Genomic DNA, 22,828 nt, shown 5'->3' with positions numbered 1-22,828 from the left:
GGTTTCTGTTACTTGCAGCCTCAAAAGACCTAAAGCAAAATGGTTGCGTTTCCTTCCCTGGCCATCTGCTTCCTATGAGACTAACTCATTGATTTACCTCTAGAAGGATAGAAACCTACCGGAAAAGACCCCTGCACCACCAGACTCTCAGCAGACAGGGCACAACCTGGATCACCCATCAGATCAGATGACAGAGACCCTGATATAGCCTTTCCCTTTGAGCCCTCAGGGATGGCCACCTTCAACCTACCGCCTTATGGGTGGGAAAAGCAAGATCCAGAAAGGTTAAGTGAGTTGCCCCCAAATTGCTCAGTTAACATGCTGTCACCAGTTCTACTTGCCCTCAGAATCCACACACTCTTCTCACTACACCAAAGAAGGCAGTAGTAGATGCTGAGTCACTGAGATGTCCCAGGGAAACAATGCCCCTGGGGTGGGGGTGGGGGAGTGGACAAAAAAGCCAGAGCCAGGGCTAGAGCCAATCACATCTTTATTAGTCTCTGCAGTGGGACCACTGGAGCCCCTGCCTACAAGGGAACTTTAGCAGGCTACTCTGGCTACTGGGCAGGAATGTTAGCACTTCTATTAGCACAGGATGGGAAAAGAAATTGGGAGGGAGCCAAATGGAGAGACTGCTGGGTCACCCGACAGGGAGGCACATGTGGGGCTTCCCAGTGGGTCAGGCCCGAGAGAGGAACACTGCCATCTCCCCCAGAATGAAGGAAGAGACAAAGCCTGAGACGGTGACAGCCACAGTTATGGACAGAAGTCCAAGTTCCTGGGGACCAGGAATACACTTCCTGATGGAGGCACCATCCTAGGGCTGGAGGTCCCAAACAGAGCTCATCTGCCCCCCAGCAAGGGGACCCCAGGTTCAGCTAAATTGCTGCCCCAGGCACCCTAACATGGGGAACAGATGTTTTCTGAGCACTGAAGGAACAGGAGATCCAGGAAGCTGGTAGTGGAAAGGATGGAGCTAACCTCAGAGAGTGTTTTGGATTTGAGTATGTGTCAGTATTAACAAAACAGGCAATATATTCATTATAGGCACAATCAAGAAACTTCCCTCCAAAAAGCTCACATCTCACCTTTACCCAGCAAGCTCTTTGGCCTGGAGGGCCATCATGATCTGATCCCAGTCCCCACCCCAGCCTAAATGAACTCTTAATTCCTTGGACATGCCATGATATTCACTGCTCTGCACTCTTGCCAACAACCCTACTCCTAGCCTACCTTCTTCTGCTCTTTACCCTCATGTGTCAAAGGACGGATAACTCTGCTTGTCAAGTATTTACTTCTGTTTTTCCCACCAACCCTGGAGCAGTTGGAGGAAAGACCCTGACTCCTGTGTCTCCAGCACCTGGGAACTTGAAGTCACATGAGCTGTGTTTTCTGCATCCTGGTGTATTTGGGGGAAACGTGTCCATATATGTCTATAACAAAATTCTGGGGTGTCTGGCAGTAGGTATAAGGATTTTGAACTATGTTTGTGCCTGGAATGATAGCTTCTTCCAATATAGAGGGTGGGGGAGTGGGATGGATGATCCAAGTCCAGAAGCAGCTAATGGAGAGGAAGGAGCCAAAGTATGGCAGGGCTTAGATAGTGGAGGGTTGGGTCAAGTAAGAACAGGGGTCTGTCGGTCTATGTGCAGGGTCCACACTCCGAGTCCCAGAGCTCAGAACCAGCAGGGCGACCACATGAGCGAGCCGAGTGCTGCACCTGTGGCAGCCCCCGCAAGCATGCCCATGGCCAGTGGGGCGCCAGCACTGTAGCAGGGATCCTCCCGCACGACGACGTGCGTCACGCCGGGGCCTGTGGAGAGAGCCGTGAGGGCTGGGGACTTCAAAGCAGAGAGCTCTTTGTCCCTCTCCTCCCCTAGACTCACGCACCCAGGGCAAGGGGCTGAACCCACTCTCCTGCACCTCAGTTGGAGAAACTGAGGCTTTGATGCGGGAAAGACTTGCGCTCTTTCCCCAGGGCTTACAAGCTTTGAATCTGCTACGGACGTTCTGGGCCTGTGGGTCTAGGGTGCAACAGCGAGGAAACTCCGGGGTCTCCAAGAACCTTCAGGACACACCAGAGGATGGGTGTTCCCAACCGCCAGCCCTAGGGGCCGGAGGAGGCGGCCGTTCCAGCATTTAGCCACCAGGGGTCGCCACCAGCTCAGAAACGGGTATTGCAGGACAGCCAATGAAAAGGGGCCGGCCCTGAGAGGAGAGGTCAGCTGTACAGAGTGTGGAGGGCCACTGGTCCAGGAGGTATTTCGAGTCTCAGGATGGGATGGGCCCAGTGGAGGGTCCCGCCTGGGAAAATCCGTGGTCACTACAAGAGTGGGGCCTGGCGCCGTATCGGGGCTGGGGGCAGACCAGGCAGGAGACTTACCTGCGTAGGGCGGTCCGTAGTAGCTGCGGATATATGTGGCTTCGTGCGCGTTGGGGGGTACCACCTCATAGTAGTCCTGGTACGGGCTGTAGACACGCACCTGGGGAGCTCCACTGGGTTAGCTGCCCGGGAACTCTCTAGCCCAGGTTTGGTCTCCTACCCACCACACCCAGCTTAGGTCCTTCTGTGCCCACAAAACCACTTCCCCAAGTTTAGAAATGGTTCACCAGGAATGAGAAAGCTCCTGGGCAAAGGCCCTGCCTCCCCACATGGTCCATGGTCCTTGGTCCTCCTCCTCTAAAACTTTAGCTCCTACATCCAGCTCCTAGTGATCCCATTTTCCTGCCCTGGCCTCCTAGCTAGCACTCCCCTGATCAAAAATTCTCCACGGCTCCCAACTACCCTACACAGTCTAGTATTTGCTAGCTGCTCTCCATTTGGAGAAATCCAGTGGATCTCTCTACTGTCCTAGTCATAGGGTGGGGCACCTGGCCAAGCCCCAGGCCCAGAAGTAAAAGCAGTATGGGGAGGAAGGAAAAGAAAGGAAGGGTAGGGATGGAAAGTAGAGTATTATCGAGCATCCATCATGTACCAGATCCTGAGGGAGGCATCCATATGTGTTACTTCCTCTAGTCCTTACTGTAGACATTATTATCTTCACATTACCACAGAGCTGGGGACGGGGGCTCAGAGAAGAGTGGTCATTGCTCTCTCTGGGAGGAAGGCATGCAGTCTCTCCATTAGAATTTTATCAACCCCTCAAAGCCTAACTCAAAAGTCTCCCACTTAGGAAGCTCTTCTGGTTTCAGAAAGAATCCATCCTTCCTGAGTTCTCTATGGACTCTGCTTGTGCCTTTTGTTCGTATCTTTCCTCCTAGCGTTTCCTGCCTGCAACCCAAACGTGAGGCAAGGACTCTGAATAATTTCTGTTGCATGCAGGGCCTAACAAACAGCAAGAACCAATAAATACATTCTGAATTAAATGGACGCTCCTAATCCAAGCCCCTCATTTTATCCACAGGGGAGCAGACCTGGGGAGGGGGCAGGATCCCCTTCTCTCCTGGCCCCTTCTTCTTAGCCCCCTTCCACTCTATATCTCCAACTGGGTGTGACACCTGAATGGTCCAACTTCCTTTAGAAGTCCAGGTCTTAAACTCTAATCTCAAAGTGTTATCATCACCCTTCCATCTCCCAAATTAGCTCTTCTAAAAATGCTTTTCTCTAAATGCCACCACCATGCATTCAAACCAAGACATCAGGTTGGCACCCTTGTCTTCACACACTTGTCTTCCACATCACATCAGCTACCAGGCAGGTCTCACGATTTTAACTTCTAAATATGCTCTTCTGTGTATCTTTTTGGCCAGTGCCAAGAGAATAAGCCATTGGTTTTGGCAACTTGGAAGTTGTGGGTGACCTTGAAAAAACATTTTTCAGAGGAGTGGTTGGGGTAAGAACCCAGACTATGGAGAGTTGAAGAATGATTGAGAGGTGAAGGATGAAACCAACATGTCATGACATCTCTTTCAAGAAGTTTGGCTGTAGGGGGCACCTGGGTGGCTCAGTCACTTAAGTGTCTGCCTTTGGCTCAGGTCATGATCCCAGGGTCCTGAGATTGACCCTGCGTGTCGGGCTCTCTGCTCAGCAGGGAATCTGCTTGTCCCTCTCCCTCTGCACCAACCCCTTCCCCACTGCTCATGCTTCTCTCTCTCTCAAATGAATAAAAAAGAAGAAGTTTGGCTGTAAAGGTGAGTTCTCCAAGCACACCTGTGATTTCAAATCTCCATGCCATTTCTCTTTGATGGGGTTGCATTTCTCCCCATTTTTCATTTAACTACCTAACTTATCTTTCAGACCGAACCCAAGTTTCACCCTCCCTGAACCTCATGTTCTTATGGGGTCCCATCTGGGGCCCTCAGACTCCCCTTATCACAGCAACAATCACTCTACAGTGTCACTGTTTGTATCCCTGTATGTCTCTCTCCCATCAGACTTGGAGACCCCCACCCCATGAAGAGGGGTCTAATCAGGCCTCATTGGAACATGATAGGTGCCTAATGGATTGAATTTATCTCAAGTGAGTCAAATACTGTGAGTCACCCAGCTCTAAGTCCAGCCTCAAGTTAGGGACAAGGACCAGTCCCAGAGTAATGCAGAAGGCTGAGACAAGCAATACTCAGTCTCAAGTGACTTCCCTCACTGTGCTCTCCCCTAAAGGTGATCCACTAGGGCTTTCTGACCGAGGGTGGCCAGGATCTGAGCTCCATGCCTAGAAGGGCCTAGAGAGAGCCAAGCACTCAGATCTCCACTTTTATTTGTAGAGGACTTGAGGTCTAGAGCCTGCTCCTGTCCGCCAGCTGCACAGTGAGCCAGCGGCCCTGTCGGGCCCGAGACAGAGTGGAAAACACCACCTCATGCCCCTTGCCGCACCTGTTTCTTCCCTCCAGGTCCGGGAGGCCCAGAGGTAAACTCATGTGGGTCACCTGGCAACGGGGCAGGGAATCCCCCAGAGACCTCATGGATAGAACCTAAGGGCTTGATCCCTGATCCCCTCCCTCTCTGCAAGCCCAACCCCTTTTGCAAGTACAGGGTCACCCAATCAGGAGGTCACATTCAAATCGATCCCTGCCATCAGAAAAGCTGTTGTTATTTGGTTTACGGCTTTTTAAATCCCATTTTTAGGCAACCCCACTTTAAACAAACTTTATCCTCATTTGTGCAAGGGGGATGTCTCAGAATGCTGGGATAGAAGTCCTAGTCCGGCCACCGATGAATCAAGTGACCTGGTCAAGTAATATAGCCCCTCAGAGCCTCAGTTTTCACCTCTGCAAATGGGAACAGTCTTTCCTACAATGCCCATTCTAAGGCACAATGAGAACCCAGCTGAGTCACGTCTGTGCAACTGGACCTAGGTGGGCCTGGCACTTCTGGGCTCAGTGGTTGCACATCAGAATTACCTGAACAAGTTCTTTTAACCACAGATTTCCAAGGCCGCACTCCAGACCTACAGAATTAGAGCATCTAGAGATAGGATCTGAATGTTTGGATTTTTTTTTTTAAGTCCAGAAGCAATTCTAAGGCACAACCACATTGAGCACCACTGTGCCAGGGAAGGAGTTCAGAGTTGGCTGTAAGAGGACAGGCACTGTAAGACAAGCCACCCACCCCATGCCCTGCTGAGCACTGGGGACAGAGAGAGGATTCATCCCCCACTTCTGCTTTCCAGAGATTCTGGGGTGGGAAGGGAGACAGATACAGACTAAATCATGATACATGGTAGTGATGCCATTAACAGAGGGTTTTCACTCCTTCCTCCCTTTAGTCATTCGCTCATTCACGCATTTGGTGAACAGTGCCTGAGGCCCACTTGTGCCCTAGCTCCATGCACCAGGAGGGTCAAAATAGACTGTCCCTGTCAGTGAGCACTTGCTGTATACCCAGCACTGTGTTAGGCACCTTAGGAGCAGAGCTGATCAGACCTGGTCTTTACCTTGGAGGAAGTGCCAGGTCTCACGGGAGAATAGAGACCGAAATAAAGGGACTTGAAGCCAGGCCTAACAAGACAATCCTAAGCATTTAGTGCAGCAGGCTGTGAGGAGGTCTGGGAAGTCCTCCCTGAGGAGGCGGCAGCCTTTGAAGTGGCTCCTAGAGGCTAAGCATCAAACTGTCAGGTGAATAAGGAAACGAAGAGTTCACAACAGAGAGAATGGCACACGCAGAGCTTGGGAAGAGGGGCGAGGTCTGGCGCAGCTGGGAATGGAAGAAATAGCTGAACAGCTGGAGCACAGGGAGGAGGGGGATGTGGCAGGCGAGACTGGCCCAGGCCAGATCCTGAGGGCCTTGAAAATGGGGCTGTGGTTGGTGTCCCGTGGGTGACAGGGAGCCATGGAATGTTTGTGAGCAGGGAAGGGATGTGACTGGGGCCAGTTTTGGAGGCACGTCCTCGTGGCCAGAACGGAGGCAGGGAGGGCTGAGCCAGCACTTACCCAGATCCGCCTCTCAACCTTACAGGGGCTCCACGAGCGGGTCACACACCTGACCTTGGGGCAAACTCGGCGGCTCCTGGGAGGGACGGTGGCTCCAGCTGGGGCCTGCTCAAGCCACAGAAACCCAAGAAGGGGGAGGGAGGGAGGGGGGGAAGGAGGTGTCAGAGGCCCGCTACATCTGGAAAAACTCAGAGCTTTTAACAGGCCCCACCAGACCCCTCTGCCAGCTGGGCGTGGGGAAGGGTTGGTAACAGAGGGAGGCTCAGAGGGGGTAGTGACTTGGCCAAAGTTACCCAGAGAAGGATCAGTAGTGTCTCTCCAGAATTAGCCCACCGTCACCTGTTTTAGGCTGCTGAGGCTCCCAGTCTCCAGGGAGGACAGAACAGCTCTGATTTGCCCTCCCACCCACCTGCCCCCTTCCCTGGCCTCCCAGCCTTGCCCTGGCTGTGTCCCTGGCCCCGTGTTCCCTGGAACAGCCTCCATCCAGAAGGGGGTATAAATCTGCAGGACGTGGAGGGACCAAGTGCAGGTCACTCCTACACAGCACAGAGAGGAGCCATGGACAGGCACGAACACTCAGAGCCAGGCAGACCCTGGCACAGAGACAGAGCACAAACACATTCCACTCGAGCAAGCCCTGAGACCAAGGGGTGTGTGTGAAGGGGGGTAGTGGGAGGTGGAGAGAGGGTTGGAGCAGAGAGCTGTGGTGAGCACAGTAGCGGGAAGGTGCACAGGCAGAGAAGGGACAAGGCAGCTTCATAGAGTCACAGAGCGCAGAATGGTCAGCCCTCACCTCCTTCCGCCTCTTTTGGGGGGACTGATTGGCCCTGCATAGGGAGAATTTGGAGCTCAGAGCCAAGTTAGCCCACAGAGATACCCCCACCCTGCCAGCTGCTGCCCCAGCCCCCTCACTCCCAGATACTAATGCAACCTCCACCCAGAAGCCTGGGTCTGCTCCCCAAAATCTGGCCACAGTCCTCCCTGCTTAATGCCCTTTATTGCTCCCCACAATGCTCCTCAGAGGTCATTGCTCCCATTTCTTTCCCTCCATGTATTAGCATGCAGCCAGGCCAGACTCCGGGCCCTTACACACATACACGCACACATACACACACACGCACGCGCGCGCGCGCTCCTGCAGTTCTTTCTGCAGATAACGCCCTTCCCTCCAAATCTCACTGGCCTAGGGCCCAGTACAGGTTCTTCCACTGACTTAAGGCTAGGAGGCTTTGGATAAGTTACTTCCTCTCTGGACGTCAGCTTCCCTAACGGTAACATGGGACTCAAAGTACCAACCCTACCGAGGTTGTCGGAAGATTAAATGATACAAGCAATGGCAAGTACTGAGCACAGTGCCCAGCCCTCAGCAGATGCATGCCTGACAGGAGTTCTGCATGCAATCCCGTCCTCTCTGCTACCTCCCAGCAGGTTTTCTCTCTAGATGAGGCTGGGCTCCGCCGTGCCACAGACAGAAGGAGCAAGCACAGAACGTGGAGGCAGGCAGATGGGCCAAGCTGGGCCACCCGTGAGCTGCAGGCTTTGGGCGGCTCCTCAAACCCACACCTTCATCAAGCACTAAGCACCACTGACTCTAACTCCTAAATCTGTCTTATCCTTATCAGCTGAGGCCAACAGCAAGGCCTTAGTCCCGGCCTTCTAACTCGTCTCCTGGCTTCTACTCTCACCCTCTGCAGTCTATTCCCTACCTACCAGCCAGACTCTCTCTTTAAAATACAAATCTGGTCTGATCTGTTCATCTCATCCTGCTGCTTAAAAGCTTTCGGTGACCTCCTGGTATTCTTAGCAGAAACCAACATCAGTAACACAGCCCATAATGCCTCGCCTTGCCAACCCTCCTTCTCCCCTGCTCTCCCTCCCTAGGCTCCAGCTGCCGCAGCCTTCAGTCTGTTCTTGAACTTGCTAAAGTCATAACCTTTCTCAGGGCCTTTCCACATGCAGTTCCTCTGCCTGGAAAGCTGTTCCCTTCACCCCACCCCACCCCTTTCACCCAGTTGATTTCTGTGTATCCTTCAGGTCTCATCTTTAGCCTTGTCTGCATTCCCACCAGGATCAGGCCACCAAGGTGGTCACACATTGAATGCACACGGCCTGTCTCTGTGAGAGCAATCACCACGATGGCAACAGAATCATAAATGGTGTGCCTAGCTGCTACTTATCCGGCTGCCCGTGAGGCTGTCCGGGAGGGCAAGGCCTACATCTGACTTAGTTCACCTCTGATCCCTGCCCTTTGGCATGGTGCCCGGCACATAGTAGGAACTCGGTAAATATTTGTTGTGTGGATGAACGAAGCTCAATCTTATCATCTGCAGGGAGGGAACAACAATCCCAACCTCATAGGACTGCTGCGAGGAGCAGCCAGAATGGTACCTACGTCAGGCCTGGCATAAGATAGGTGCTCGACAAAAGGCAGTTACTTTCCCCCGGCTCGCATGCCACCTCCTTCTTTCTCTCTTTCCTCCAAGCACCAGCTGTCTGTCTTCTGTCCTTTTTCACTTGGGACTCAGTGCATCTGAGTCCGCACAAACCTATTCGCTCACATGTAGGGGAATTGAGAACTCCTGGCAGGCGGAGGCCGAGTCTGAGTCACCCATGATTCCATGGCAGGAAGGGGTGGGGAGGAGAAAAGGGGAGAGCGGGGGCTCACCGGGGTGGAGTTCGCCTCCAGCAGCGCCGTCTTCCACGCTCTGCAAGGCAAACCCACCAAACCATGAGGAGGGAGGTGGGAGATTAGGCCCCTACATGTAGGCCTCTACTTTCTTCCTCAGCCCAGTGTCTTGTAAAGGGGGGAGAGCTCCTTGACTCCCTTGGGTAGACAAAGGTGCCCCCCCCACCCCAGTCACACGGTCAGAGCCCTCACTTGAACTGGAGCCCCATAATTTACTCTTAGCCCACAGTCTTCCCCTCTTCCAGTTTTCCTGTCTAGATAATCGACAGCTGGGCTTGGGTGGTCTCCTAGGGGCCTTCAGATTCTGGAAAGCTTGGGCTGGTTCTCTCACTGCAGCTCACCTCCACACCCCAAACTGCAAACACAGTTCCCCAACACTCTGACCCCGGAGCCCGTGAAGGCCCAGTGGACACCGGACAATCGGGCCTTTGTTGGTTGCCATGGCACCTGGCTGGGGTGGACAAGGCAGCTCTGTGCTTTGTCTGCTCAGAGCTCAGCCCCCCCCCCACTCCCACACACCCCATCTCTTTCACTCTCGTACAATGCAAAGGCCCACTGACCCTTGGCCAGAGGGTGGGAAGGGAAAGAATGTGAGGAAGCAGGCACACCCAGTCTCGCAGTGTGGCTCTGCCTCTGACATCGGGGTGTCCCTGCAACACATGGGCTGCCCCTGTTAGGCGGGTCAGGGTCGGTGCCTCAGATCGAAGGCCACCCGCCAAGGCATCTTCTCAGGAGGGTCCTTTATAGATGTCATAGGGCAGTCTCTTCTTTTGTATCACCCCCCAAGTGAGGACTCATCTCCAAGCCAGCGAAATACACGACTCTGTATGGTCAGGGACCGCACACCTGAGGGGGTATGCACACTCCTCCCTCAACAGTCCCGAGTTCCATCACATTCTGTGTGAGGACTTCCCTGGGTACTGTATCAATCACCATGAGCCATTCAAATGCACTCCACCCAGCCTCCACCCTGCTGACTAATCCTTGTCCCCCTCTTCCTACCCTCTGGGAATCAGAAGGCCCAGCAAAGAGGAGGCATCTGGTTACGTTCCCCAAGATTCCTCCCTAGCCTCTCCGGGAAGACTCACACGGCATCGTCCTTGGTCTCTGCACACAGATGCAGGCGGGGGCCTTCCCGTAGGTTCACGGTCAGCAGGCCGTCTCGGCTCCGGCCCTCTGGGGGCTGCACGTCTGGAGGCAGATACACATGTATGGGGTGTCCACGAAGCACAGGCCCCAGGCCCCCCAGTAAACCAGAAACAAGAACAGGAACCTATCTCTGGATCCTGTTTCTTGGCCACTGCCAACCTCCTCTGATCCCACACCCTTTCTTTTGGGATTCTGCTTTACTCTTTGGAGCCTTTAGACCTTTCCATATTGCCTATTGCCCTACTTAGAGACATCTATCAGTTACCCTGTTATAGTTGTGGCCTGAGTCTTGGGAGAGATTTGTTGTGTGACTCTGGGCCAGTTACTGAACTTCTCTGATCCTCCTTATTTCTTTTCATCTTTATCCAGTTCCTGGCTCCTGGAGGGCAGGACCTGTGTTGGGCTCACCTCTGTGATACCAGCATAGAACCCAGGCCCGGCACAGGGTAGGAACTCAATAAGGAACTCATTTCTTAATTCACACCCACATGAGCTGGATAGAGGCCCAGAAGCAATGTCTGTAGAAGCCCCTCTGAGGCCGCAAAGAGCCTGATGCAGGTGTCATCAGACACACAGTGGGAGGGCCAAGGCCACAGTCACAACGCCAGAGGGAAAAGGGCTTCTCACCTTGGCACTCTTGGCCAATCTTTATGTCGCGGACGTTGAACTGGATGAGCACGCGGTCCTCCTCGTCCTGCGCTGTCTCGTCGTGGTAGTAGCCCAGGGTCCCATCCAGCCACAGGGCAAACCAGTTCCGCTTCCAGCGGCGGAGGATGGAGCCTGTGCAGTATTCCACCTTTGCTAGGCAGGCTGCTAGCAGAGCCTGCTGGGGGCAGGAGCCCCTTCCCCCCAATCCCCAGTGTTGTGACCACCCCTTTCTTATCTCTCTACCTCCTGAAATGATGGCAGGGCCTCCTTCCGGCTTGCTCACCCACCTCCTCCCATTGGACCTTACCCATAACAGAGACCCCATAAATGTGTTGACTAAATGAATGACCAGAGCCTCCATCTCATCTCTTATCTCTGACTTGTGTGACAGCCTCTTGTGTAGCTACCGGACTGGGGGGTCCACAGCTCCCCATGCTGGACCTGGCACCCAGCAGGACCTAGGCTTGGTGTTCGCTGAACTGAATGAATGGAGTATGGTCACGGGTCGCTGGGAAGCTCCTAACCCAGGATAGCTCTTGTTCAGATCACGATTCTGGCCAGAGGTGGGTCTGGAAGCCTGAGGCCTACCTTCAGACATTTTACAGTTGAAAATCTTAACAGAAAGGGCAAAGACATAAGGCAGCTTCTTAGGGCTTTACAGATTCCAAAGCACAGAGGTGTTTTCCTGTTATTCTAAGCCTTGTTCTGTGGCCAGCCCTGGGCTAGGGTGCTGTGGATACGCAGTCTGGGGTCAGTCTGGGGAGTGGTAAGACCCCCAGGTAAAGGCGGTTCTATTATAGGGGGATCAGTGCTATAACGGAGGTATGTAAGAAGCACTGGGAACAGTGTGGGGAGCCTCCAACCCAGCGTGGTGCTACAGCGAGGCTGGAGTGGGGGTTAGAGGAAAAGCCAGGGGAGGCTCCTCACAGAAGGGGACATTTACCAAGCACTCAGGAATAGGAAAGACACTCCAAGCAGCGGGAAGAGTATGGACAAAGGAGGAAAGGGGAAAGAGGGTCTTGTTTCTTGGGTGCATGGTTCACTGGGGCACACCGACAACCACTTCCCTCCCCCCATCCCTGGACAAGGTACAGACAGACAAGGATTTGGTCCAGGGTCACTCACTCTGTCTCCACAGCCAGCCGCCCCTCACCAGGGCCATTTCTTCAAAAGGACTTTCCAGGGCGGGGTCAGGCGGAACCTGTGAGAGGAGCCCCAGGACACACAGGCCTCAGCAGCAGCTCCCCGGCAGCTCCCCAGAGCGAAGCCCCTGCCTGTCCTCCCTGATCCTCCCTGGGGAAGCCACCGAGGAAACGTTTAAGGGAGTGTTCGTAAACAAACAAGGGCAAGCCTGCTTGTCTCCTTCTCCTTCTCTGCTCCAGCGGGATAATGGAAGCAGTGTTCTTGTGGGGTCAGCAGGGCAGCCACCCATTGTGTGGGGTGAGAGTGGGGGTCGGGAGCCTGGATTCCAACCTCAGCTGCATAACCTTGACCATGTCCCTTCTGCTGGCTTCCATTTCTAGATCCATGAAAGTGTCTATGGGGCAGGTAGAGGCTGCGGTGAGGAACACTTACGGTGTTGGAAACCCTGGAATTTTGAAATGCTGACAGCACAGAATATTAAGATCATGGCAGTGAATGAGGGACTTCCATGATAAGAAAAGCCTCCCTCCCGTTTGCACCTCACCCATAAAATAGCAGTTCAAAAGCAGCTCTGGGCATCACGTGCCAGGTACGCTTCTAGGTGTTGTGTCTATTGTCTCGTGGAAGCCTCACAAAAATCCTTGTTATTACCAGAAAACAGGTATGGAGAAGAAGTTCAATCACTCGTGCAGATCCCCCTGATTAGTAAGCGGTGGCGACGGCATCCACACCCAGCAGTGCCAGTTGCTAACCATTACACCCGCAGGAACTCTCGATACCGGGGTCATACCCCGTAACAGTGAAATCAGAAGGGCTGGGGCTGGGAGGCAGGCACTGAGAGTCTTCAAAGATCCCAGTGATTCTGATGTGCAGCGCGGTTGGGAAATCGCGGCACATCCTGTACTACTTCACCTTGTCCCCGCTGTAACTGCACTAGATGGGTAGAACCCTTCCTCCTGTTTCACAGATGGACAAACTGAGGGACAGCCAATGAGTCGTCCGGGTATGTGAAGGAGCTTGGATTGGAATCCAGGTTCCCTCTGTTCCTGCGGGCGACTTACTCGCGAGCAGGTGCCTCTGCCCCTCCCCCACCTGCTCACACCTGTTGCTGCGTAGTAAGGCTGGCACACCTGAGCTGGAAGGCCTGACTTTTGCCTGCTTCTCCTGGGGCTCCCTCCTTTCTCCAAGCCCAAACACTGGTCAGACAAGAGGGTCAGGTGCAAACTCCCTCTCCAGCCTCCCCTGGATGCACCCACCTGTCCACACCTCTTGCGGATGCTGCTGCCAGAACAGCCGCTACTTGATGTTGCTGTCACCCAACCTGCTGCGCCTGCGCTTTGTGTGCCCCAGAACGCCTGGGGCATTTCAATCCCCAGGCTGCGCCCTGGGCCAGGCTACTCCTGGGCCCCGCCCCACCCCCAGGGAGGCGGTAATGGGCGGGGAGAGATGCGCGCCCACGAGGCTGCTGGGACTTGTAGTCTGGGCTGTACGAGGCCTCTCCTGGGTGGTAAACCTGTGCTGCGGACCAGGAGCACAGGTGAGAAGCTGCACCTGTAATTTTATTTTGCCAAGACATTTGTGCACTCGTTTATCATGAAATACATTTCCTAAGAATCATTAACTCACCCTCTAAAAACAAGTAAGTTTGCAAGGAGGAGTCAGGCTCCTAGTTTTGTCATGTTTTCTCAATACTCAGTTTGTGCCTGCACTGTACTGGGTGCTAGTGGAGGGCACAGAGGGGCATCCGAACAAGGCCTTTCCTCCTTCCTTCCCCAGCTTCCAGTCTGGTGGGGGAGACTAAATGTAAACACAATTAGAGCACGGGGTATGATTTAACGATAGGAGAAAAGAGTCTCACTTTGCCCAAGAGGTTCAGGACAGCCTCCCGAGGAGGCTAAAAAGGGTTCTTGAGGGATGGGTAGGAGTTTCCTAGGGGAGAGCTAAGAGAATCATATGAGCATTGATCAGGAAGTTCACAAGCATGCCCAGTATTTCAGTGTGTTTGGAAAAGAGAGTGCAGGGGTGGGGAGGGCATGGGGAGTGGCAGGGAACGAAGCTGTAGGGTTTGCAAGGACCTAACATGAAGCCTTGGATGACAGGCTCATGACTTGCTTGGCTCTTATGACATAGTGGCTGGAGCTTGGGAGATGGAGGTTTCAAGAGTTAGGTGGTCTGATTTGTGGGTTGAAAAGATCTCTCTAGGGCATAGTCCAAAATGATTGGAGGAGGCCCAACTAGAAAAAGGAGACCTTTTCTGTATCTACCACCTGGGGCTGCCCCTCCAGGATCACTTCCTTGAATAGCTCAAACCCATAAACCCCCACCTAAGAGCAGCCCCAGGATGTCATTCAGAGAACAGGGACTGCCTGGGGCCTGAAGGGCTCTTGGACCCAAACTGTATTTGAGAGGGGCACCCACCCTGCCCTGGGCCCTTCTTCCTGTCCCAGATACCTGTTCCTTACCGGGGCTGCAGGACTCATGGTTCCTGGCCGGCCAGGGTAGCATTTCCCAGAAGGCTCCTGCAGGGGGGCATTTTCCTGAGCGCCTTAAGAGATAAGGGGATCAGGAAGATGCTACCAAGTGGGAGCCGGAAGGGGGAGGCAAAGAGGAGGCACACAGATCCCAGAAAAACTCGTCCCTCTCTCCAGGCACGCCCCAACCTTCCCGACTTATCTCAGCCGCCCACAGTCATTCAGTTCACTGAATAACAAATCGTCCGTGATTCAGAGGTGGTCTTGGCCTTGTATCTCTAAGATTCGCTGAGCGGAGGGGCAGGGCCAGTCCTCCTCCCTCGGTCGGGGCGGGGCTAAATCGGCCTTCTCCCGCCCGGCTGGACAGTGACATCACCCCAGTCCTGGCTGCGCAGCCTGGCTCTTTAAGCTTCCTTCTCGCTGTGGAGTCTCTGTAATCCCGACCTTGAGTCACCCTGGCCCTTCGCCCCTTCGTGCAGTGCGTGTCTTGCTGGGGGATTCGCCGTGGCCAATCCTATTAGCCGCTGAGCTCACCGTCTCCGTGCAGCCCCAGCAACCAGCCCTCCCAAACCAAGCTGTTTCCGACCCTATGCCTTTCTGTCCCTGAGATGTCCCACCCCTGCCTTCTCCTGGCTAAAATTTGAGCGTCACAGTGCAAGGAAGGAAGGGAGGGAGTAAAGGCGGAAGACAGAAAGACGGTAAGGAGGGGAAGGAAGAGAAGGAAGGAGAGGACGGCAGGAAAGAATGAAGGAAGTAAGGAAGGGACGGAGGGAAGGGGGGTAGAAAGGAGGTAGAGGGGAAGGAGAAGGAGGGAGGGAGGGAGGAAGGAAGGAAGGAAGGGAGGGAGGGAGGGAGGAAGGAAGGAAGGGAGGAAGAAAGGAAAGGGTGGAGCTGGCCTCAGGAAATCTGGACCTGGATCCTGCCCCCTCTCCAACTCTCCCTGCTTCCCTCTGAAGGGCTGTTTGCTGTTCACAGACGAGTGAGGGGAACAGTGTAGACAGCTCCTAGATGACATTCTCTGGATTTAGCAACTAGATGAAAAGGGAAGATTCTCCAGCAGCAGTGTGGAATTCAGAGGGAGGTCTCCTCCCCCACCCTCCCAAAGAGGGGGTGGTATGGCAAGAAAAAAGGGAATGGTGCAGGGTACACTAAAACCACAGATCCGTTACTGAATCTAAATGCACCCCCTCTGGCATGTGTTTCTAAAATGTTGGTCAATGACCCCCTTTGAGAAGCTGATAAGAAGTATAGACTCTGCCCCGGGAAAAAAAATGCACACACATCACATTTTGCATATAATTCCTGGGAGTTCATAGACCCCGAGGCCATGACGATTGCTGCTGAGATTGTTTTTTAATTTCCAGAGCTGTGTAGACCGTTGGAAAGAGTGTAGGTTGACAGGTGAGAGACACCGAAAGCATAGCAGGAATCCCAGCTCCCAAAGTCTTGGCTTTGAGAGGTGGTTTGTTTAATCAACCAAAATGTATTGAGACCAACAAGCTAACAAGTAACTTTCAGGTTTCTCTCATAACTAGTGCATAGAACCACTGGCAGAGAAAATCAAGCATTTTGCTGTTTCAAATGTCTCTAGTGGCTGAACAGCTCATACAGTATATTGTTTAGAGAACAGTGGACTGGCTCATCAAATTAAAATTTGGTACTTATATTTTCTAGAGAGTATGCTATAATGAGAATACCATGCTGTCTCTAGTTTAAAATTCTGAAGTTTATATTAAGGTGCAATGTCAGCAAAAGGAGAAACCAGTTGTGTAAAAGGTTTTTAAATAATAGTTTAGTGATATACATATACCATAAAATTCAGTCTTTTGTTTTATTTGTAAATATTTATTTATTCATTTGAGAGAAAGAGAATGAGCGGGAGGAGCAGAGGGAGAAGGAGAGAGAAACTCAAGCAGACTCAGTGCTGAGCGCAAGCCAATGCAAAACTTGATCCCGCGACCCCGAAATCATCACCTGAGCTGAAACCAAGAGTCAGATGCTGAACGGACTGCACCACCCAGGTGCGCCTCCATCTTTTAAAGTGTACAATTAAGGGGCGCCTGGGTGGCTCAGTCATTAAGCGTCTGCCTTCGGCTCAGGGCACGATCCCGGCGTTATGGGATCAAGCCCCGCATCAGGCTCCTCCACTGGGAGCCAGCTTCTTCCTCTTCTACTCCCCCTGCTTGTGTTCCCTCTCTCTCTGTCAAATAAATAAATAAAATCTTTTAAAAAAATAAAAAAAATAAAGTGTACAATTCAGTGTTCTAATATATTCAGTGTTGTGCAACCATCACCACTATCTAATTTCAGGACATTTTCATTACCCCAAAGAGAAACTCTATACCCTTTAGCAGTCACTCTCAAACCCCTTTCCCCCCAATCTCTGGCAACAACCACTATCTACCTGGTCTCTATGGATTTAGACATTTCATATAAATGAAATCATACACTATATGGCCTTTTGTAATGGGCTTCTTTCACTTCACACGATGTTTTCAAGGTTCGTCCATGTTATAGCATGAATCAGTACTTCAATCCCTTTCACTGACAAATAATATTCCATTGTAATGGATATACCGTATTTTATTCATCCATCAATTGATGGACATTTGCGTGGTTTCCACTTTTTAGCTATTATAAAAAATGCTGCTAAGAACATCTGTATGAGAATTTTTGTGTGGATATCTGTTTTTATTTCTCTTGGGCGTGATACTGCTGGGTCATATGGTAACTCAGTGTTTAACATTTTGTTGAACTGTCAAACTATTTTCCAAAGTGGCTGCACCATTTTATAATTCCATCAGCAGCCTGGAATTCCAATTTGTCCGCATCCTCACCGACCTTGTTATTGTCCGTCTTTTTGATTATGGCTGTCCTAAGTAGCTGAAAAGTGTTATCTTGTGGTTTTTTTTTTTTTAAGATTTTTTATTTATTTATGTGACAGAGAGACAGCCAGAGAGAGAGGGAACACAAGCAGGGGGAGTGGGAGAGGAAGAAGCAGGCTCATAGCAGAGGAGCCTGATGTGGGGCTCATCCCGATCCCGGAAGCCGGGATCACGCCCTGAGCCGAAGGCAGACGCTTAACGACTGCGCTACCCAGGCGCCCCTATTTTGTGGTTTTGACGTGCATTTCCTTAATGGCCAATGATAGTGAGCATCTTTTCATGTGCTTATTAGCCATTTGTACATCTTCTTTGAAGACATGCTGATTCTAATCTTTTGTCCATTTTTAATTGGATTCTTTGTTTTTTATTATTGGGTTGTAAAAAGTTTTTTAAACTAAAAAAATGTAGATAATTCAAAAATAATTTCAAAGAAAAATTAAGTGAAATGGTTCAAGTTCCTTTGTATTTCAGGAGTTTGAGTAGAAGGGTTATACAGAGGCTCGATGAGCCCAGAAGGTGACATACTCCCATTTCCTGGATGGGAGTGTCCAGAGAAAAACCCAGGCCCTGAGAGAGGATAAGGGGCACAACAACTTCTTGGTGGAAAGCCCCCTGAGGAGGAGGGGGAGTTCATCCAGGCTTTGTGAAGCAGAAGGGTTAGTTTTGTGTGTCGACCTGGCTAGGCTATTCAGTCAAATGCTAACCCGGTTACTCAGTCAAATGCTAACCCAGGTGTTGCTGTGAGGTAGTTTGTGAATGTGGTTAACCTCTATAATCAATGGACTTTAAGTAAAGGAGATTATCCTAGATGATCATCCAATTAATTGAAGGGCCTTAAGAGCAAAACTTAGATTTTCCTGAGGAAGAAGCCTGTGTGCATAGTCAATCTATGGATTATAGTTTCGGCCCCCGCCTGAGAGCTTTCAGCCTGCGGGCCTGCTGTACAGATTTCAGACTTGCCAGCCCTCACAGTTACATAAGCCAATTCCTTGAGGTAACTCTTTATATCTGCATAGGTAGCCTACTGGTTGTGTTTCTCGGCAGAACTCACTGATACAGGGAGGAAGTACATATCTTCTTGTCCTGAACTTCCCATTTGAATTTACTGGAAACACCAGATTTTTCTGACAGGAAGGGCACTGAGACCCTCCCATCTCAGAAGACACAGCACCCCATGCCCAGAGCAACGGCTCCCTGAAAACTGCTCCATTGGGGTCATCATCTAGAAGCTCAAGTTTGATTACTGCTTCCCTTGTTCTTTGTCTCGTGTTTGCAATCTCTTGTCTTGAGTTAAAAAGGTTTCTTTCAGCCTCCTGTGCTCTTGTCCAATGATCATGACCTTTTCGTTCAAGGGAAGTAATTTGGTTTTGAGAAGGATAAATGATGCTTTCTAGTTTTTCTCCAAGGTCTTTGACTTGCACTCTGAAGGTCTTCGGCTCTTCATTTGCATGCTCATCTTGTCATTTGCTCTAGGACTTTCTTCCTCTTGCTCCAAGTAACGATCTTCCTGGACTGATAATTTCTCAAGAGACTCCATTTCTTTCTCTTGACAAGTTCAGTCACTTCATTTCCTCTCCCCTGAAGATTTTGATCTGCCCTTTTGCAATGGAGGCTCGCTCAGCCTGAAGAATATTTTTTTTTAAGATTTATTTATTTGAGGGGCGCCTGGGTGGCTCAGTCGTTAAGTGTCTGCCTTCAGCTCAGGGCGTGATCCTGGCATTCTGGGATCGAGCCCCACATCAGGCTCCTCTGCTATGAGCCTGCTTCTTCCTCTCCCACTCCCCCTGCTTGTGTTCCCTCTCTCACTGGCTGGCTCCCTCTCTGTCAAATAAATAAATAAATCTTTAAAAAAAAGGATTTTAAAAAAATTATTTATTTATTTGAGAGAGAGAGAAGGGGAGAGGCAAAGGGAGAGACTCTCAAGCAGACTCTGTGTGGAGCCCGATGACGCTTGATCCCATGACCCTGAGATCATGACCCAAGCCAAGATCAAGAGTTGGACGCCCAACCAACTGAGCCACCCAGGTGCCCCTTAGCCTGAAGACTTTAAAGATGATCAGTCATGTTGGGTTTTCCGTTCCCTTCTTTAGCAATGTTGATGTAGAATTGCTGTTTCTCTCCATCTTGGATGTCTAAATGCATACTCGACTTTTCAACATCAGTCGGTATCCTCCTGGCTCCTCTTGTCTGGTCATAAATACTGTCTCCACCTCCTGATTCCAACCTATTACCCAGGTTTCCATCTCCAAGGTAAGCTATCAGGTCTTTCATCTTTAGCTAACGTTCCTCCAGAGACCTGATCTGACTCTTCACACATGCTGTGGAGTTCCATGTGAGCGTCCTGAGTCTTTCTTTTGTTGCTTGTATGGTTGTAAGTTTGCTTTGGCTTTTTCCACTTGTACTTTTATAGATTTGGTTTCTTTCTTTTTTTTTTTTTTTTTAGATTTTTTAAATTTATTTAACAGAGAGAGACAGCAGCCAGAGAGGGAACACAAGCAGGGGGAGTGGGAGAGGAAGAAGCAGGCTCCCAGCGGAAGAGCCTGATGTGGGGCTCGATCCCAGAACGCTGGGATCAAGCCCTGAGCCGAAGGCAGAGGCTTAACGACTGCACCACCCAGGCGCCCCAGATTTGGTTTCTTTATATGGATTTGGCTTTTTATGGATTTTGGATCTTTCTCATAATATAAGAGATTGGCTTATCTTGATCCGAATATTGAGATTTTTCTTTTCCTAGCTGGTTTGCTATTAGACAGAAGATGGACCAAATCATGGGGTTAGATGTATCAAGGCATCAGTTACTTTTGGGCTTTTATGTTCTTTCATCTCAGGGTGAAAGTGACAGGAACTTTCATTTTACTAAACTATGCCAAATTGTTAATGGTGTGTTCCTTGACTCTAAGTCCTCCTCCTCTCCTTCTTCTTCTCCTTCTCCTCTTTCTCCTTCTTCTTCTTCTCCTTCTCCTCTTTCTCCTTCTTCTTCTTCTCCTTCTCCTCTTTCTCCTTCTTCTTCTTCTCCTTATCCTTCTTCTCCTTCTTCCTCTTCTGGAATTGACAAAGTATGAGAAATAAGAACAGGGGAGGAGACTTGCTCTCCAGAAAACAGGATTGCCTAGAAAGCCAGTGTAATCAGAGCAATATGTGGCAGAAACTGCTAGTTTATCCCCCAAAATCATTCTTCTTCTCTCCCTAAATTTACACTGGGACACATAACTGTTTGGAATTAAGACCACCTCTCGCAGCATATCTTCCAGCTTAGTGTGGCCATGAGTAAGTTCTGGCAAATGAGATATAGGCAGAAGTGTCCTGTGCAACTTCAGGAAATGTCCTTTGAGAGAGAGACATATCTTTCTTTTTGTCCCTTTCACCTTCTCTTGGTTGAAAGGCAGCCATATGGCTGAAGCTTGAGCAGCCATCTTGGATCATGAGAGAAAAGCCATGTGTTGAGGATGGTGGAACAAGAGAAAAAGAGCCTGGGTCCCTGAAACTGTGGGAAGTCGAGTCAGCACTAGATTACTTATCTCTGGACTAAATTTATGTGAGAGAGAAATAAATTTTATTTAGTTTAAGCCACTATCACTTTAATTTTCTGCCAGAGGTAAACCTAATTCTAATTGATGTTGTATTTGGTGTCTAGAAATAGGGCACTGCAAGTGACAAAACTGAGGTGCTTAATTAATGAGTGCATTGGGTTGCAGATGGCAAGGACTCAGGCACTGCAGACTAGAAAGCCTGTGACTCTTGTTAAACAGTAGTAAACATTTGATCAAAAAATTGTATGTTAGTTGCCTATTACTGTGTGGCAGACCATCCCCGAACTCGATGGGTTAAAACAACGAGCATTTTACTACCTCTCAGGATTCTGTGGGTTGACCGTGACGGTTCCAATTGGGTCGTTCTTCGGCTGGTCTTACAGGGGTCTTTGATGAGTCAGAGGGTGGCTGGTGATGGAATATCCAAGATGACTTCATCGCATGTGTGGGTGGGATGGCTGGAAGGGCTGTGACCTCTTTCTCCGTGTGACTTAGCTTGGTAGCTGGATCCCAATTAGACAAACATGAAAGCTGCCAGACCTTCTTAGAGTTCTAAAGTTAGTCACAGGACCAGCCCAGATGTAAAGGGTGTGTACTACACGGTTGTGAATACTGGAAGAGGTGGTTCACTGGGGGTAAGTTTCAGGCAGTAGCTATGTCACCTTGAAAGACAAATCATAGGCTACTTGAGGTAGCAATGCAGCGTAGTAATGTAGAAAGGTAGGGAAATTGAGTATGTGGATGTTTTCTGGCTCTTTCTTGCTACTTTTAACAAAATCCTACTAGAGAGAAAGAAATACAGAGACTCAGACTGGAGCTAGCTACTCTGTACAGCTTTACTGAGGGCGGAATGCTTTGTATTACCTATAATCTGGGTTGACCAAGAATCCTTTAATTTTGAGTTTTGTGGAGTTTTTGCAGAAGCCAATTGCTTCCGCACTGAAGCACTTAGGAGGGTTAACTGCAAAGTGGCAGCCTTAGGAGAAATTAAGACAAGTCCCCTCAGAAAAGCAGTGGGTCTGTTGGCAAGGAAGGAGGTGCTTTCCCATGCAAGGGTGTTGTTTCAGATGGTCTGAAGAGAGCCATCATCCAGTTGGGAGAGTGGCCAATAAGGAAAAGATCAGAGTTTTCAGGCTTGAAACCCTGTCCAGATAAGGTCTTTGGCTGTGGTTACTCACATTGGAACTGACTAGAACCAAATAGACCAAAGGTCTACTAAAGTCTTAAGGAATTGTGCTATCAAGGAAACCTCAAACCCAGCCTGTAGAAGCCTCTGATTGCTCAACCCTCACGACACTCCTTGGGCCCTTGAACCTGCACCGGCAGGAACGAGACTCGGATGACTGAATTTTTCAAAAAGGGTATGTTCTCTCATGTTCTTTGTGGATGTGGCTATGCAGCCCTGGGCTTGTATGCTGCTTCTCAGAAATATGGCTCATCTAGGAATTAAGTGAGGACTACTGATTTACTTATTAGTTTAACCAAGTTTTACCAAATGCTTCTTTGTATTGGGTATTACGTTAGTGCTGGGAATGCATCTGTGAAGGAAAGGAGAGGCAGTTGAGAGTCCAGAAAGCCTGGTAGGACCCATATTCACTCAGACTCATCATCCACAGCTATGTCTCCTCAGTGAAGCCTTTTCGAAGGATTCCAGAAGTTCCCACACCTGGCCCTTTTGCTGATCTCAGTGATGTGTGTCCCAGCTGCACCAGCTTCCTTGGTCAGTCTTGTTGGATTTTTCCAGGTTATGTCTGTGTCTGGACCTGCCATTGACATTTCCAATACACTGGTTGGATAGGGTGCAGAGGTTAGGACTCATGGTCCTGGTGTTGTCAGACAGAATATCCCTTAGACCTGACTGTGCAAGACAGTGGCTTGCAATCTCTTGTCCCATGGCCCCTTACACACATGTCCTGCCCCAGCAGCCCATCCCACTTCCGAACGGGA

General features: G+C 50.6%; 1 protein-coding gene across 6 annotated transcripts; it reads right to left on the bottom strand.

Moving 5' to 3' along the window:
* Window positions 1-473: 473 nt before the first annotated feature.
* PLEKHB1 (pleckstrin homology domain containing B1) lies at window positions 474-15,196 on the bottom strand. Of its 6 annotated transcripts, none has more exons than XM_008707317.2 (8): window positions 14,458-15,196; window positions 13,252-13,513; window positions 11,978-12,053; window positions 10,832-10,984; window positions 10,144-10,246; window positions 9,035-9,074; window positions 2,384-2,483; window positions 474-1,813 (listed from the first exon to the last, which is right to left on the bottom strand). In XM_008707317.2, the coding sequence occupies exons 2-8, from the start codon at window positions 13,357-13,359 to the stop codon at window positions 1,677-1,679; spliced, it is 717 nt and encodes a 238-aa protein (XP_008705539.1). In that variant the 5' UTR covers window positions 13,360-13,513; window positions 14,458-15,196; the 3' UTR covers window positions 474-1,676. The 6 variants fall into 6 exon arrangements, with proteins under 6 accessions (XP_008705539.1, XP_040486767.1, XP_008705543.1 ...); XM_040630833.1 differs by having other exon boundaries at window positions 13,252-13,508; XM_008707321.2 differs by lacking the exon at window positions 13,252-13,513 and adding an exon at window positions 6,370-6,474.
* Between the last annotated feature and the right edge of the window lie 7,632 nt (window positions 15,197-22,828).

This window comes from Ursus maritimus, unplaced genomic scaffold (assembly GCF_017311325.1).
Source record: "Ursus maritimus isolate PB19 unplaced genomic scaffold, ASM1731132v1 scaffold_16, whole genome shotgun sequence".
Taxonomy (NCBI): Eukaryota; Metazoa; Chordata; class Mammalia; order Carnivora; family Ursidae; genus Ursus; species Ursus maritimus.
The sequence above is the reverse complement of the archived record's forward strand: the minus strand, read 5'-3'. Positions and strand labels throughout refer to the sequence as shown.